We start from the raw sequence: 17,338 nt of genomic DNA on the forward strand, positions 1-17,338 counted from the left end.
CCTAACCGGTCCCGGCAGATGTCTAGCTGCCTTCCCCCCGATGCTGGCTCTACCAGAGGTTATACTTCCTGTCAAAAGGGAGTTTTCCCTTCCCACGATCACTAAGTGCTTGCTCATAGGGGATTTTATGATTATTTCCCCTCTAACATTTTTTATGTGTCTTTTACCTTGCTGTATAAAGCAAGATGATGTTGTAAGTCGACGCTATATAAATAAAACTGTATAATTTCATAATTCATAATTTTTTGATGGGGGATTTTTGGCTAAATATTCATTGCATTATGTCAGTGCTGTTTTAGCTCTCTGGTTTATCTGAGTGTGACTTATTGTGTGGAACACCTATACCTGCTGAGCTCTTTGGACAGATGTTCTGGGGAACATTTTGAGAAACGATAAATGACCTAATGGCTACAAAAACAACTCACTATGGAAAAACAAACAAACAAAAAAACAAACAAACAAACAAAAATACATTTCGTTTCCCAAATCATGTGACCATTTGCATCGTGCAGGCTTCCCCTTAGTTGTGTGTAGTAGAAGCGCTTTTGCATGTCTGGACATGCCTTCCGCAGTAGTGGATGCTCACTTATGCCCGGTAAGTGGTGTGGATGCAGGACAGAATGCGGGTAATGATGCTTGGATAATTGTTTCTTCGACACCCACCAGGTTCAAGGTAGGCCTAATATGATGCATCTCTTTACATATAAAGCTCAACCTTGAAAGAGTTGCCCCAGAACTTAAATTGGTACTTGGACATGTTTGGCTTTGGAGTGAAGGTCACACAGCGTTATTGCCCACAGCAAGTGGAACCCACTTGAGTTTTCACGGTTTTTTTTCCCCCTCGCTGAAAACTACAGAGTGCGTGAGTAGGAGAGAGCGTAGACTCAGTGTATAGGAACATGTGTGTGTTTACAAATGAAAGGGTACGTTGTTTATTTTGTTAGAACGATGATATACTGCTGCTAAAATCACTATCTATTACTAGTGCAAGTACTCCAGGACTAGTACTGTCGCTACTGCACTACTACAGTGTAAACATTTGGTTTCATGCACTCACTCTCATTATGTGTGCACCATACTGAGAAATACTTAGAAATACTTAGACTGTACAGCTAGGCTAGCAAAACAAACATATCGGGTTGGACCACAATAATCAGCATCCGATATTATTCAGTGTCTGTGAAGATGTCAACAGGGACTCAATATTCTGATCTGTGGTGAAAGCTTTCCCGACATACTAATGCAAGGAAGCCTTTGATCGAGATACAAACAGCCAGACACATTTGAAAGCTCTGTCTTTATGCGACTTCACGCTTGATGTGATCTCCTCTATACACTGCACATTTATTTCACCCCATGCAACTTAAGCTGGATTTGTGAATTCTCGGAAGGCAGCGTGTCAGATCACTTGTCTGACATTAATTCTGACCTTCAGTTTACAGTGAGCCATTTTATGGCAGTGCAAACCTCTGTTTGTTGTTGATGCTTGTTTCACAGCGGTTTCGGTTCCCTTTCTGTGGGGATAGTGTTGGTCCTGAGGTTTACATTGGCTTGGCAGCGTCTTGGTAGTAATATCAGTCATTGTAGGAAGATGAGGCTGTACCCCTTTGGCAAGAAAGACACACTGCAAGTTTATTTTCTTTTTCTCTCAGGTTCAACAGCTGGAAAAACACAGCTTCAGTTTGTACATTTGGCATGTGCTTCTGCATGCCTGTGGTCATTTGTATCTCTGTCTTCCAGCTCGCTGAAGCTTCTGGCAATATATTAGGGTTTAATGTCTACATGGAAAAGTATGCATTTATGGTTTCACCCATGCAACACAAAAATTACAACTTTATACATATATATATTCATAGGTCCCACATCCTTTTCCTGCAACACTGGGATTGCAAATATCTGTAACACTGGGATTACATTTGCAGTAGCATTCCAACAGTTCCCTATTCTCATCGGTTGTGATGCCTTCTTGTTCCACTAGCTCACTTCTCATCAGAATGTCCTGGTTCCTTAACATGTGCAGCTGTGTTCAGTCATATTCTTCTTGATTGTACCGAGGTAGACTTGGGGGGCCTTGCCAGATGCCACAAGCCCTGGTTAGGATTTAAACTCCTGACCTACAATCAAGTGACGCCCTATGAGGAAGCACTTGGTGACAGTGGGAAGAAAAAACTCCCTTTTAACAGGAAGAAACCTCCAGCAGAATTGAGCTCAGAGAGGGGCAGCCATCTGCCACCATTGTTCTGTATAAGTTCTATATAAGAAGGACTCATGCAGGCTGGAGAAACTGATCAGGAAGGCTAGCTCTGTGGTCGGCATGAAGCTGGACACTCTGGTGACAGTGGCAGAGAAAAGGACACTAAAAAAACTGCTGGACATTATGAACAATGCCAGGCATCCTCTGCACACGGCCATTAACAACCAGAAGAGTCTGTTCAGTGACAGGTTGCTTCTCCCCAAGACAAGAACTAAAAGACTTAAAAACTCCTTTGTCCCACACGCCATCAAACTGTTTAACTCCTCTCTGGAGGGGAGAGGGAGGAGAAACAGGGGGACAAAGGAGGGAACAACTAAGCTGTAGTGCCTCTTCACCTCACTGTGCAATACCTTGTGCAATACTTTTAGTAAATAGTCAATGGTGCAATAGACCTCAATACTTGAAATGTGCAATTCACTTGTATTTTTATTTTTATTGTGTTTATTGTATTGTGTATAATATTCTGTAACTGTAACTTCTGTCGGTGCTGTGCTTTTGGAAAACGAATTTCCCAGAGGAACCCACCCGAGGGATTAATAAAGTTCTATCTTATCTTATCTTATCTTATCTTATCTTATCTTATCTTATCTTATCTTATCTTATCTTATCTTATCTTATCTGTATAAGGGGAAGAAGAGAGGAGAGAAGATACACTGTGGAAGAGAGCCAGAGATGAGTAATACCTAATGATGAAAGAGTGGTGTGTAAAAACACAATGTGCGAAAAAACGTGAGTGAAGAAGAGACACTCAGTGTATCATAGGAAGCCCTTGCAGGCCAAGGCCTATTGCAGGCTAAGTAAGGGAGAATTCAGGGTCACCTGATCCAGCCCTAACTATAACATAATATATATATATTTGTGATTTTGCCTGTGTAATACTGGACTTATTGATGCAGTAGAAATGATTTGCTGTATTCTATAGCCTGTTTTTTCCCCTCATTCAGCATCCTCTAAGAGCCTCCCCTGCTTGCCTCACCTGCAGAGGCCCAGGAAGCTGGCTGGTCTGGTGCTGAGTGCCTCCTTGTCTTTCTGTTGTGAACTGCACAGGATATGCAGGAAGCCTTGAGGAGGGCCCCAGTGCCAACTGGCCCTCCCTGCCTGCACCAAGGGAAATATCTTTGGGGAGTCCTGGGGAGACCTATGGTGGGTGTACTCTGAGCCATTTTGCAGCTGAATAGAGGCTGAGAAAGTAAACTGTAGACCAGCTCATAGGGCAGATTAGGAGATTTGGCTCTACAAGAGGAAAAATGCATATGAAAATGAAAAAGTGCAAGGCGGAGCATTAACAAAGCTTTAGTGTACTGAGCACCACAATCCTCTGCTGGCTTGTGTGTGTCTGCATGTATGTTTGCAACATTAATATCCCACGGTTGTTCTCATCCACGCAGTATCTGCCTGTGCAAACCCTTTCTGAATCTCCAGCTCTCCCTCCCTCGCCCTCCGTCTGTTGCGCCCTCCCCCTCCCTGCTCTCGCTCTCTCTCTGTGTGAGCGTAGTCTGGGCGCTGAGCCAAGTAGAGTGTGTTTTTTTGAATGAATACCTGATGCGGCTGATGAGGCTGGCTGGGGGAGGAGCTGTGTCAGTGGAGTACTGCGAGAGAAAGAAAGAGGAGGGAGGGAGGGAGAGGGAGAGAGGCAGAAACACACACTGAGTGAGAGAGAGAGAAAGCGAGAGAGAGAGAGAAGCAACCAAGCAGAGAGGGAGCTGGCGGTCTGGTGGCCTTGCATAACACACGTTAGAGCAGCCTTGCACGTAGGTCTTGGTGTGAGCTCTAGAAGTGGGGAACTTCCTTTACCGTCAGCTCGTTGCAGGGGCAGCATACCCTCCAAAAACCGGAATTCAGAGGCAGAGACAGAGAGAGAGAGGGAACGAGAAGGAGGCAGAACAGGAGCAGCTTTACAGCACAGGCTCCAGGAGAGGAGAGCAGCACAAAGGAGAGAAACGGGAAGAGGAGTCCTACTAGGAAACACGTCTCTAACACAGACGCACACGCGCTGACAGGCAGGAAGAATCCTCGGACATGCTCTGCAAGCAGTGGCTGTGGTGAGACTGGTGAGCTATTCTTAGTACTTTAAACAGAGGAGAGGAGGAGGAGGGAGGAGGGGGGGGGTCTCTCTTTTCTTCTTGATTTGTGGCATAGTAGTATTTTCTGCCCTGCTACTACACTCATGCGCTCTCACTGTCATCCTTAAGCCCCCCAGAGGCTACAGCTACAGCCACAGCATCAGTCCCACTGATCTGACCACAGTCACAACCAGCCGCTGGGACTGAACAGCAGTGACCACGCTCGTTTGCAGGGGTTCTCGCTGAGAAGGGGACGCGTGTATGCATGAACCGTCTGCTGTGTGTCAAGCCGTGATGCAGAACTCTGGAGTCATTGTGAAGACAAACAGCCTGAACCCCAGTGCCTGTTCTTACTGTCTGCTTTAGTCTGCCACACAGTTAAGTCCGCCTCTTAAAGGCACAGGCGGCACTGTTGTACAGAGAAGAGGACAGTAAAATGGCTCTTTTGAATATTAGAAAAAGCAGTACGCTGTATTGATTTTTTCCCCCTGTGCTTGAAGCAGCAGTAGGTGAAGTGAGGTCCTATTTGCGTGCAGCAAATCATAAAACCGAGGCACACATTGTCTTCCACAATACCTCCCCCTTCTGTTTCATGCCAGAGCTCAGATTGATAATGATGTTTTTGTTTTCTATATATAGCCATTTGCTGTGCAGGGTATTCACTAACTGTCTGTGTCTGCTCTAGCAGGTGAGCCATGATGTATAGTCTTGACAACAGGTTCATCACCCCGGGGTCATTGCACTAGCTTTCTGTGTAAATATTTGCCTAGATCTAAAAGATATTGTCATCAAATAATGTCAGTGCCTCTCTGCATAATCTGACTCCAGAGTAATGCTGCTGCTATGAAGCTGTGATCAATGCAAGGAGTAAATAGTAGGTCTAGGAGAAGACTCGGAGCTCTGGCGGAGGAAGTTAAGAGGCGGGGGGACTGGAAGAGCTGGCAACTGCTGCATAAGAGAGGAGATGTAAGTCTGCTCGGGGGGGCCTCTCACCTGGAGACAGCACACAGAAGAGTCTGAATGAAATCACCTCATCCGGACACACACCGCTGCACAAACCTATTTCTGTGGTTTATGTAGCTTTTTGTGAGTGTGTGTGGGAGTATGAAAAAAAGGGAAAGGGTGGCTCCATCACTCAGTCTGAGCTGAAAAGCATCAGTGTGATGAGTGGAACAGAGACAGTTCTGTCCACCCTCTCTCTCTCCCTCTGTTGTCATCCCTCCATGCATGTCTTAAAGGTGTCCGTCCCGGTCCGGGAGACTGACTCGGGGATCCCGTGCTGCGTGGCTCGGTGTGACACTCACATCTTGAAAGCTCGCCTTTGTTCTCCATAGTATCGCGTAGGCCTTATGTTTGTTGGTGTCAGTGTTCTAATAATAGGCTGACGGTGGAAAATCTAGAGAGGTTTTGGCTGCTGAGCCGTATGCGCGTGTGTGTATGTGTAACTGTGTGTAGCGAGTACTGTGTCCAGGAGAGGAGAGACAGCTTCCTGTTTTAGTCTGTTGACACTGATGCTGCGTTTTTGTGGCGTTTGAGAATCAAAGCGTGCTGGCTTTGTCTTCCAGTGCTGCTGTGATGATAGGAGGTCCTTGTGCTTCAGATGTGATGTCATTACGGTGTTGACACGGTGTTGCTGAGGTGGGGTTGTTGCCGCCGAGCGATGCCGCACAGTGTCTCTCAGACTATAGCGGCGGCTGCGTCGCCGATCGGGGATCTCTCAGCGAGGCAGGGGCAATGGCGCTCTGATGCTGCAGGCGCTGCTCAATGTGGGTCAGGAGAAGCAGCGTTCTCTGTCTCCTTCTCATTCCCTATTATTCCTCCTTCTTCCCAATTCCTAATCTTCTTTTGTCTCTCCTCTCGCTCCCTCGCCTCCTTCCACATCCTGTCGTTTTGCTTTGCATTTCTCCTTCTCCTCCCCCTCATTCTCCTTCTTTCTTTTTCTGCTTCTGTTTCTATCTCTGCTGTTTCCCCCCCCCTTTGTTACATCTGGTGGCTCTACTTGTCTGCAAGGCTAGATAAATTGCACAGGGGTTGTTGCTGCTTTTCGAGACAGTGACCTTGCCAAAGCTGGTGTCAGGGGTAGATGTGTTTGAGTAAAAAAGGGACCAAGATCGTCTTCTGTGCATTTTTCCCCCTCCTTTTTTTCTTCCTTCTGTTTTTATGTAACATGTCTGTGGTTGCCTGCTGTAGTAAACCTCGGCCGTAAGATGAAAATACACTTTAGCATTTTCCAATAGTGGAGCTTCTATGAAAGGAATGGAGGAAGAGAAAACGAATGGATGGATGGATGTGTGTGTCATATAGTCCATTTCAGTCATTCCTCTGGCTAATGAACAACTCAGAGTCTTGTGCATTGACCCAGAGATAAGCCTGAAGAAAAAAAAAATCTCTCAGTAAAAGAAATAAAAGAAACACAAAATATGAGCCAAATTACTGCATGTTATTGTGGTTTGAATTTATGGAATTTGCATTTCCTCCCACTATGTGCATGTTTTACAGATATCATATCTGCGAGTACAGATGCCTGAATCTAAACTGAACCTTCCACTAGCTACTAACTAACCGACCCCCTACACATCAAACTTTCCTCCCTATTCCTGTGAATAAACACATTGTTTCACTTCTCATTTAACTCAGCTTTCACTCTGCCTCTTGCTAAACCGGGCTGTTACCAAACTCATTCATTGTTTGCTTTCCGTCCTGTATTACATTGAACTTTGATACCCTTTATAAATAAGGTATAGATGAATAAAAAAAATCAAGGATCTTGCAGAATGTAATACAATCAGTTTTCAAATTGTTGAAATCTTGTGTGCATATTGTTTTTGCTTCATTTTCTAAAGTACTCATGATGCCAAGGTCTTAGACTCTTAAAGTAAAGACAAAAACATATGGTCCTCTGGGGCTGTTTCTCTGTGTGCTGCTATCCCTTCACTCTGCCCTGCTTTCTTACACTAGACCCTGGAGCAAGATAACAGCCAATAGCAGTGCACATGAGACTGCACACAGACACGAAAACACGGCAGTTCTGAAAACTCCTGCCTGGTGAAAACATGAGAAACCTTTTCCACATTATGCAAATGGTGACACACAGCATTGCACTGTATTTTCCTGTGTATTGCTCGTGGAAAGGCAGGCTGAGGGTTGAACTATGACTGACGAGTCTTTGTAGATCCTTGCAGATAGTATTTGGAGTCTACTCACAGAGCGTCATGTAGCCTACACAGACTGCACTACGTGTTGTGTTCAAGCACATAGACCGACACGAATTACCTGCAATGCTTACACCAGCTACCACCTAGTGGCAAAACATGGAGCAGCAGCTTCACAAACATGGAAGCAAGGGGGTAGTGGTTTTGTTTTTCTTGTTTCCACCTCTGCAGAGCATTTTGAAAATATGTTTAATAATCGCTGCCTGAGCAGACTGGGATATTTCTACAGTGCCATTAGACGAATGAGATTTAATTCTAATTTCAGTTTATTTGTTTAGCACAAATGCTGACGTTAGCTTCTCTCTGCCTTCAGATTCCCATTGACATTGTGGAAGAGGCGGCTCGATCAGAGATGATTCCTCATGAAGTCTTTGGGGCTCATTTTGTGAGCAGGAATGGCTCCGTCTTCTCCGGTGTGAGACCCTGAACAGTGAAAACAAACAACAGAGGCAGAGTCACCAAGCCCAGAGAGGCTGGCCCTGCATATAACCACTGAGGGGAGGTGAGACAGAGAGAAAGTAGCCTCAGAGGGACCTAGAAGCAGTGCCAGGGAATATTAAAACTGCAGCGGCACAATGAAATCTAACCAAGAGCGAAGCAATGGATGCCTTCCTCCTAAGAAGCGTGAGATCCTGGCTATGGAGCAGAGGCCAGTGGTAGTAGCAACAGCAACACCACCTGCTGCAGTTGCGTCTGATAGTCCCCACACAGAAAACCTAGCATGGCTGGCCAGTGTAGCCAGTGAACGCTGCAAATCCAGGGAAGTAGATAGCCCTAGATGTCCCATCTCCTCTGCTTCCTCCTCTTCTCCCTCTACTTCTATTCCTTCTTCAGCCACACCTATATCTGCCCTACCCTTGGCCTCTCTGCCTGCAGTTTACCCCGCAGCCCTACCCCAGCAAGCTGGAACAATCCAGTTTGCTCAACTGGGACCCAATGTTCAGTTCATCAGCTCTGGGCCCTATGCAGGATACATATCCTCTCATATTATTTCAACAAATGCTAATACTGTGCAAAACAGCTCGACCATAGTCGGACAGCGTCCCCAGCTGGATGGTTACACCACTGCCCTTATCTCGCCCAACACCAAAGGGGAGCAGCAGTTTCAAATAGGCCTCTCCCCCACTGAACTGGCCCCCGTGTCACTCCCAAGCTCTCCTCAAGTCACCAGCCAGTACATCCACCTGGACAGCAGAGCACCTCTGACTGTCAGCGGAAATGCCGTCGCCTCACCTACGGCCCAACTTCAGCTCCACCCTCACACAGCCGTCCTCCCCCAGACGCTTACGCTTGCTCCTTCCCAGCTCGTGGTCCAGTATGCAGATGGTTCTGCTGGAAAGAAACCAGAAGGGCACGCTAAGGCTGTGCTGAATGGGGAAGTGGAGGCAGCCAAACAGGCAAAAGCCACTAGTCAGCCAGCAAACCATCAGCAGGTGCAGAGTTATGAGGCCAGACATATCCTCCTACCTGCTGACTATGGCCAAAACCCTGCAGGACTCCAGACCTCTTTGGTGCTTGTGGCCCAGCCCAACCATGGAGTTGAGCACGAAACTGGCTCAAATAAGATCTCTTTAGTCCAGACTGAGAAAGGAGGGATTTGCTTGGGAAAGCCAGTGTCCAGACCTTCGTCTTTTGCCTCCTTTTCTTCGTCAGAAGTGGTGAAGTCTGTTGCTCCACACACTGTCATCCAGACCACTCTACCCCCTGACGAGATGCCAGCCAGTCTCTACTCTTCCACACAGGCACCGATCATTGGCTATATCACAAGTGCAAACCAGCATACTGTCAGCTACCACGCAGCACTGCCTCCGCACCTGGTCATCCCGAGTGGTCAGTCCCTTCTCATTCCAGTCAGCAGTTCCAATAACTGCACAGAAATAGAGGTTAGTCGTACTGTAAGTGCCCTCACCTCCACTACTACCCCTCAGATATCCACCGCCATGCCTCATGCCTATCTGGCCACAGCCCTGTCCAAGTGTGAGGCACTAGGGCCAGATGGAAATCAACCACCCAACGCAGTTGCACAGGCTCCAGCATTGTCAGTACTGCCTTCAAACCCGATTCCTGCAGTGGTGGCTACTCCCTCCCCGACTCCCACTCCGGTTCCCGCTTCTGTCCCTGCTGCCATCCAGGCCTCCCCCTCGGTTTCCGCTTCCTCCTCTCCTGTGGCGCTTCCTCCTTTCTTCATGCGGGGCTCCATCATCCAGCTGGCCGATGGAGAGCTGAAGCGTGTGGAGGACCTCAAGACAGAGGACTTCATCCAAAGCGCTGAGATTAGCAGCGAGCTCAAGATTGACTCCAGCACCGTGGAGCGTATTGACAATGGTCAAAGTCCTAATGCTGTGGTTATACAGTTTTCTGTAGGAGAGCTCAAAGCCCAGGTAAATGATGTCACATTCATTTTATTGTTTATTTTTTTAAGAGTCTTTGCAATCTATAGTCTTTGGCACCCCCTGGTGAAAATCTCAAAAGATACATTGGCAGCAAAAATCTGTATTGCTTCCAAACAATGAAATCATGAAATCGTTGACAGCATTTCTGTAACAATCCACTTTTGCTTAAAGCAGCAAAGTACTTTAAGCAGCAGTGTTTCAAAATTCATCCATAATTTAGAAATGAATTAAATTTAAATTAAAAACACTCTTCCTGCTGCGCATCTTTATTTTCCAAACCTCTAACTCGCTGTTTTAGAACAGATGCTAAAAATAGATTTTACACAACACAGCACTATGTTTGAAAGGCTAAAAGTCATTACTTTTATAGATGGGTGAATCTGGGCATGTTACAGTTGTTTTAAAAGCCATATGGACTTCAGCCTGACTGATTCTAGAGTATTAAGGTCAACAAACGACACCACAGCTAAAATAAATAAATAAAATCTAACATAGAAATCCATGCTCGAGTGGAATATGTATGCATGTATATGTATATATATATGTATATATATGTATATATGTATATATTATGTATGTGTGTATATTAAAATACGTTATATTGAAAAATGTCACTGATGCTCAGATTTTGACACTTTAAAAAAACAAACAAACACTTTTTATTTCAGTCAATTCAGTTCAGTTTTATTTATATTGTGCCAAATCACAACAACAGTCACCTCAAAGGTGCTTTAAATCTGTGAGCAAGCACTTGGGTACAGTGGGGAAGAAAAACTCCCCTCCTCATGTAGGGCCTGCCATCTGCCTCGACTGGCTGTGGGAAGAAGGGAAAGAAAAAAAAAAGCAGACAAGCGAATCATACAGTAGATGTGGCGTCGCTGTACTCTTTTTAGTTGTTCATTAAGTATGGATTTATGTTAAATATATTATAGAGTGAACAGCTGATGTTTATGCATCATTAACACACACTAAACACAACTTTGTCATGTTTCATTACCGATGCAAATCTACCAATGCCGTTGACTTAGGCAATCAAGCATTCGTTTTTCAGTTGTTTTTTAATTGTTTTTTTAATTGTAAGGTAAGCATTTCAACTCCAGGTCCCTATGACTCAATTTTTTCCCCCAATTTCTTTTGCCTTTGTCTCTTTCTTAAGTGAATTATTTGCTGCTCTTGGGGCTCACTTCAATCCAGCTGGCCCAGTAAGCAGTGACAGTTTGACAGTGAGCTACCATCCACCTTACGGGGACCCTGACACTGAAACAAAAATAGAATCCACCCACTTTAAACTATTTTTTTGGTGTTTTTTCTACTTTTCTTTTATTATTAACATGCTGTATGTATTTGGCTTACGATGGTTATTGTTTTCCTGTGGTGGACTAGCGACCTGTCCGAGGTATGCCCCACCTCTCACCCCAGGACAGAAAAAATAGACTCCCTTGCAACTTTAATTTGGATAAGCAGTCCAGAATATAGATGGATCATTGAGGTGGATGCATAGATGGTTAAAGGTTTTCTGTGTGTCTTTTGCAGAAATTTGACTGACTCTTTTGTGCTTGTTCTCCTGTCCAGGTGTGTGTGGAGGTGCTGGTGGAGTATCCTTTCTTTGTCTTTGGCCAGGGCTGGTCATCGTGCTGCCCTGACCGGACCACACAGTTGTTTGAGCTGTCCTGTGCTAAGCTCTGTGTGGGGGATGTGTGTGTGTCTCTGACCCTCCGTGGCATGAGGAATGGTTCTCTAACAGACAGCTCAGCTTTGGGGAAAAAGCTAAAGCCTGGCCACCTCTCTGACTCCTGTCACAACATGGATCCCAATCTAAGGAACAGTATGAGTGCAAACTCTGTGGGCAGTAACAACGGTCTTCTCATGAAGGCTTCCAATGGAGACAGACTGGAGAGGCAGCAGGCCACTGGTCCGGGACCAGGAGTAGAGCTACCAGCAGGATTGGGAATACTTCCAGGACAGGCAGAAGGGATCTACAGAGCTGGACCTGTGCTGGCAATCTCTGGGACTGGAGACATAAGACAGGAATCAGTGAAAACAGACATGTCTACTCTGTCTAAACAACAATGCAGTGAGACAGAGAGACCTGCAGTCCGCAAGAGACGCTGGTCAGCACCGGAGCGAGACCAGACTGAGAGAGCTGAGGACGAGCCTCCCGTGACTCTGCCCAAACCTTCCTTCCTTCCTCACGAGGTCAAAATCAGCATAGAGGGCCATTCACGTACAGGGAGTGAAAGATGCTTGAACAAAAGAGTAGACTGTTGAGAGAATTTTAAACACCTGCAAGATGCGTTGTGTTTAGTCCCCACCCCCAACCTCCTTCTTGTTTCTCTCTATCCAGACTACTGTAATATAAGACTAAGTTTACGCAGTATTTACATGTTTTCTTTTCTTTCATACAAGTCTGATACATATAATTAAGGACAGCGGAGTACCTTCATAAGTGGTATCACACACAAGATCAGTGCAATCAATGCTGAAAGCAAAAATGAATGCAGAGTGAATGTTGAGTACGAATGGCTGGCACACATCTGAGAGTCATTTGGTTTGCGTGTCACATATCATAAGCTGGCTCTCCGTTGGAGATGGACTTTAAACATGGTGGATGCAGGTCAGTTAACCATTTAACAAGAGCGAGCACAAACCCTGACGTCAGTGTTTAGAAAGTTTGGTTGTGATTCACTGTTAATTTGGTGTGTTGTGGTGCAAGGGAGTCGAAGAGAGACCTTCTGATGTTTTGATGAGAACGCTCAGTCATAACAACGATAAACTCTGAGTTTTAGTTGGGCCTTTTTTTCATGCCGTTACAAATCCATATGCTACTGCAGGTGGCCTTGTCTGTGTATGTGTGTGTGCGTCACTGACTGTTTGTGCCTGAGCGTTGGTCTCTGTGTGTGTGATTTTATTTTTTCCACGTCTGTTAAACAGACCACAGGATTAAAGCGTACATGTTGCTGGAAGCTATGAGCTCAGTTGTTAACCTGTAAATCAAGACTGATAAGGCCTGAATGTAAACCACTCAGTCTGTCCTCAGTACTGACTCGCGTTTGCCACGCCACTCACAAGATAAGGTGACGGCAGCTGCACATAGATGCATTCCTCTGGTAAAGTTCCTTTGGTGACTTTGCCTCAATACCTTGACCTTGAGTTTTAGTCTCATACTTTCAGCGATTGCGTGCTTCACTAAATTACATCTGTCGTTAGCTGTGGCTGCTGTGTACAGTGTTTCAGATCCATACAAACAGAGATAATTCAAGTTTCAGCTAATTCCTGTGTGGATTGAGCCCTAATACTGCAATGCAAAACATAGCTGGCTAACTGCATTAACTAATGAGGCACCCGGAAGACACAGAGCAACATTCATTTGGAGTGTTTTTCAGACAGCCAGGAAGAAGTTAAGTCCACTTTATCATACTTTTTAGCTTTTTTTTGTAACCACTTCCTGAAGAGTATATCTGGCGCTTGCTAATCTCTGCATCACCAGCTAGTTGCTGAGACGTTTGTCTGCTGTTTGGTGCTGGACGAGTACAAGCTAACTGAAATCAGCTGCCAGTAAGAGTGTAGAGAGTATATTGCAGGCCACAACTGCACAATATTAAACTGAACGATGCTGAACAGCTCTGTGGCTCTCTTATTATTGCAGTGAGCTTGCTTTCATTACAGAATCTATGGCCTTAGATCTATAGTATGTATGTAGTTCACAGCAGCACATGGTTCTTGGGGTTTTTCTGTTAAAAACCTTAAAGGCGGTGTGCCTTTCTTAAGCCCATACATGTATTTCAGAGCACTGCTGTTCCGATTAAAACAGCAAACTTTACTTTCTGACAGTAGATTAGTGGACATGTTATTTCTTTCCTAAAGAAATATCCTACAATTCATACTCAGGAACAATATATGTCTGTGTGCATGTGAGCAGCCAGTGTATGCTGTGTGTGTGAGTGTGTGTGTACGGCCTGAAACAATGTTGTTTGTCCACAGTCATGTGTACATGTGTGTTTTGACAGCAGCACTTTGATGAAGCGTCCGAATGGAGTGTGGTGGCGGTGTCCCTCCTACTCAGCTACTATGAGATATTATGAGAATAACTGACTGTTTTTCATCGCATCACATGTCCTAAAGGTTTATCACTGAGAGAGAGAGAGAAAGCATTATATAGCGGAGCAGGGAATGTAAACACACATTGGGTAAACTTTATTTTTGATGATTTATAGAGCTACTATTCAGAGAAAGAAAGAGAGAAATGCAGAGTTAACTAGCCAGCTAGTGTTGATCATGTACAGTGCATTGTAATCTAGAAAGTGTACAGTGTGTATTTAACCCTTATGTAGCCTATGTACTGTATGTGCCACGGCACCTCCTTCTTCAATCATTCCATTAATGCACCAAAACCAAGTGGTCCTATCGTTTCCGTCACTTCTGGTATTGATCAAATGTCAATGAATGTGCTATACATCTTCATAATTAGGGCCTCCTCAGACGTAGTTTGATTTGCACACTGCAACGTTACAGTATGTGTGAATATGGACTGCAGTTTCTCATAATAGCCATTGAACTCCTAAAAGGTGTTTATTGTAAACCCAAGTAACCAGACTGTTCTGTTTGTGTTTGACTGCTCAGGCTAAACACTGCCCAGTGACTGTTCTCCAAAGCTACGTGGTCTTATATCCTACTCACTGTTACAAAGCAGAGCTCCTGTTTGATCCATTTCCTTTTCCTAGCCTGGCCCATGTTTGTATTTTCCTAAAGCAAATTATTTTTCAACTGCAAGGACTCCATGACACAGGAAAAACATATTTGAAATGTCAAGTTAATGTTTAAAGGAAAAAAGTTTTTTTTTTAAACTTTTTCTTATTGTCAACAAATCTCTTCGCTGCCCCCTGTCTGTGGCATCAAACTATACTCATTCCTACTGAATAGTTGGTGTTAAAGCTAAATCATAGTTTATATTTCATTGGACATAAATTAGGAACTGAACCATGTGGACAAAAGTACCAGACCACTGCACATTGGACCTACAGGAGCTGCTCGGCCACGGAAACCCATGCTATGAAGCTCCACGTTTGAATGTTAGTCACGATTTCCTTTGATTACGAATCGTCATGTTTTTTTCACGTGTTTTTGTTGACAATAAGAGAAACATGTTACCAGTCTTAACGTCAAAAGCCCTGCAGAGTCACACAGTTATTGTTGGTAGTCAGTCCTCTACTCAGCTGTGCGTGCTGTGAATTAAATGGTGTGTATTAATAAAGGTAAATAAAGGTGGACATCATCACACTAACGGGGGCGGAGTTTGTACTTGAAAGGTTAGTCTGCACTTGTAACCACACGTGTAAGCGCTTTACTGCAAGTTCAAGACCATTGGTTTCCCCCCACAGCAGCCATTATGACACAAAATGACACGTAAACGCAGAAATCACATGAATTATAACGCCGCACCTAAACAGAACAGATGGTTCATTAATGTCAATAATAACTCCTGCGTTTTCCAGCTAATTCATGCCAGAATGGCTGCTGTGAAGTAGGTCTATATCACACTGTTGGAAAGGTTTAGTAATAATATAGATCCAACTCCTTTAACTCTAATTTATATTCTAAAGATGGGCCCCTTAGAATATGTAATTTTCACAGCTGTTCTGTACAATGTTGAATATGGCATATAGGTGCTGCATTGTGGTGATCTATGGAATTGCACTTTGACATATGGGTGTGTGTGTTTGTGTGTGCGCGCGTGTGTGTGTGCGTGGGGAGGGGTGAAAGCGTAACTGATAAACACAAGTAATGTACAGCATGTCTGGGAGGAATTGTACGCTACCTGTACAACATCTCAGCGATTTGTAAATAGCCAAAGTCTTCCATTCTAACGTTGGTATGACCTTGTTGCCAGTGGAGAGGAAAAACACTGATCCCCATGTACAGACCTTTAAAGTGACATTTTATTTCTATAAATACTTCATCATTTATTTGACAAGGATACAAGATACCGCTTCACCTAAGATATTTTCTTTTTGCACCAGCTCAAAAACCCAGGAAATAACGGGAGTCAAAGACTAAAAAATAAAAAATAAAAAAAATATTTTGTAATTTGGGTCTGTTTGGATAAATCTTAGCTAAGATAGAGTATGTCCTATATGCGTACATTATGTAGTAAGTATCAATAATGTTCCTTTATTTTGATGGTGTTGATATTTGCTAGTCAGAAAACTGTTAAATCTTTACTCCAAATGTTTGATTTTACATTTGATCAAATATATTCAAAGAAATAAAGAGATGATAAAGAATAAATGCAGCACGTGTCTGTTCATGTTTCCTTTCCACAAGATGTCCTTGCTTACCGTATTGTAAGGGTGAAGGTGGGGAGGGGTGTTTTTGTGTTTGTGAGTGACAGAGGTAGAAGGAAAGGGTCCGTCAGCTGTGTTTTCATGTTCAAATGAGGCTTACCATCTGTGAGAATATGATAAATGTTTCCACTCGAGAGATATCCGATAACGCCTTCGCTTCCACTCTCCTGCTTTGATATTTCTGACAACGATCTTTCGTATTCTGAATAGCAGTCACAGCGCTGCAGAGAAGCTCTTTGAAGATTGTGATTGCCGAAATCTTTGCTAAATAACACAATCCCATTTCGTTTCTTTCTCATAAAACACTAAATAGCGTGGGTTTAGTGTGGCTGTCCATTAAGTCTCAGTTCATATTGAGAACATGCACACATTCATATTAAATGAGCAGATTTACCTCTTGCAGGATATTTTATCAGGAACTGAAAACCGAGAACTTGTAGTGTGTATTAGATTTGAAATAGCTGCTCCTTAATGGAGAAACTCCAAGGAGCAACGCTACTCTCAACAGATGTTTTCCTCTTCAAGGTAAGGAACTTCAATGAAGAAATCAGCTTTGGAAAAATAAACTGTATACAGAGTGTCTGTACATCAAACTAGTTTTACATTCTTAGCCACACCCACTTAAATCTTTATCTTTCTACGTGATAAAGAAATGCTGCTGTAGTAAATGAAAGAAGTCTCTCAGTACGGCTTTTTGGCCTTAAACTGTAAGAAATAAACATGGAAAATGACAGAAATTTATTTTTTTAAAGCCACTGTAAAAACACACATTTCTATATTAGATAAAGGAACAAAACAGGAACTTTCTATAATTTAATTGTTTATTTATTACTTATTTACTTGGTTCAGTATGAGAGGCCATAGGTGAGGTCTTCAGAAAGGACAATGCAAAATGTATGAAAATACATTTAAATATCCAAAGTTTATGCCTTCCTCCACTTTTACCAAAGCCGCCCCGCAGGCCCCTGGACCTTATGTTGGACACCTCTGACACAGAGTGTTGTGAATAACTGTAAATTAACTATAAAGAGGGAGTTGCTTGCATGTTCTCCCCGCACTTTTGTGGGCTGTCTTA

The 17,338-nt window shown here is 43.9% G+C and overlaps 1 protein-coding gene across 4 annotated transcripts; it reads left to right on the forward strand.

Annotated features, from left to right (window-relative positions):
• The first annotated feature begins 618 nt into the window (after positions 1-618).
• atxn1b (ataxin 1b) lies at positions 619-16,190 on the forward strand. 4 transcript variants are annotated; one of them, XM_005738529.2, is made up of 4 exons: positions 3,921-4,305; positions 5,146-5,283; positions 7,843-9,910; positions 11,495-16,190. In XM_005738529.2, the coding sequence occupies exons 3-4, from the start codon at positions 8,105-8,107 to the stop codon at positions 12,188-12,190; spliced, it is 2,502 nt and encodes an 833-aa protein (XP_005738586.1). In that variant the 5' UTR covers positions 3,921-4,305; positions 5,146-5,283; positions 7,843-8,104; the 3' UTR covers positions 12,191-16,190. The 4 variants fall into 4 exon arrangements, with proteins under 4 accessions (XP_005738587.1, XP_005738586.1, XP_005738584.1 ...); XM_005738530.2 differs by lacking the exons at positions 3,921-4,305; positions 5,146-5,283 and adding an exon at positions 619-673; XM_005738527.2 differs by lacking the exon at positions 5,146-5,283.
• Positions 16,191-17,338: the final 1,148 nt, after the last annotated feature.

This window comes from Pundamilia nyererei, unplaced genomic scaffold (genome assembly GCF_000239375.1).
Source record: "Pundamilia nyererei isolate P.nyererei 1_Seehausen unplaced genomic scaffold, PunNye1.0 scaffold00084, whole genome shotgun sequence".
Lineage (NCBI taxonomy): Eukaryota > Metazoa > Chordata > Actinopteri > Cichliformes > Cichlidae > Pundamilia > Pundamilia nyererei.

Bases quoted from the DNA above. Each gene is read 5' to 3' on its own strand.
- atxn1b (XM_005738530.2), top strand. From the start codon at position 8,105: ATGAAATCTAACCAAGAGCGAAGCAATGGATGCCTTCCTCCTAAGAAG. The intron at 9,911-11,494 runs GTAAATGATGTC...TCTCCTGTCCAG, and splicing joins TAGGAGAGCTCAAAGCCCAG to GTGTGTGTGGAGGTGCTGGT.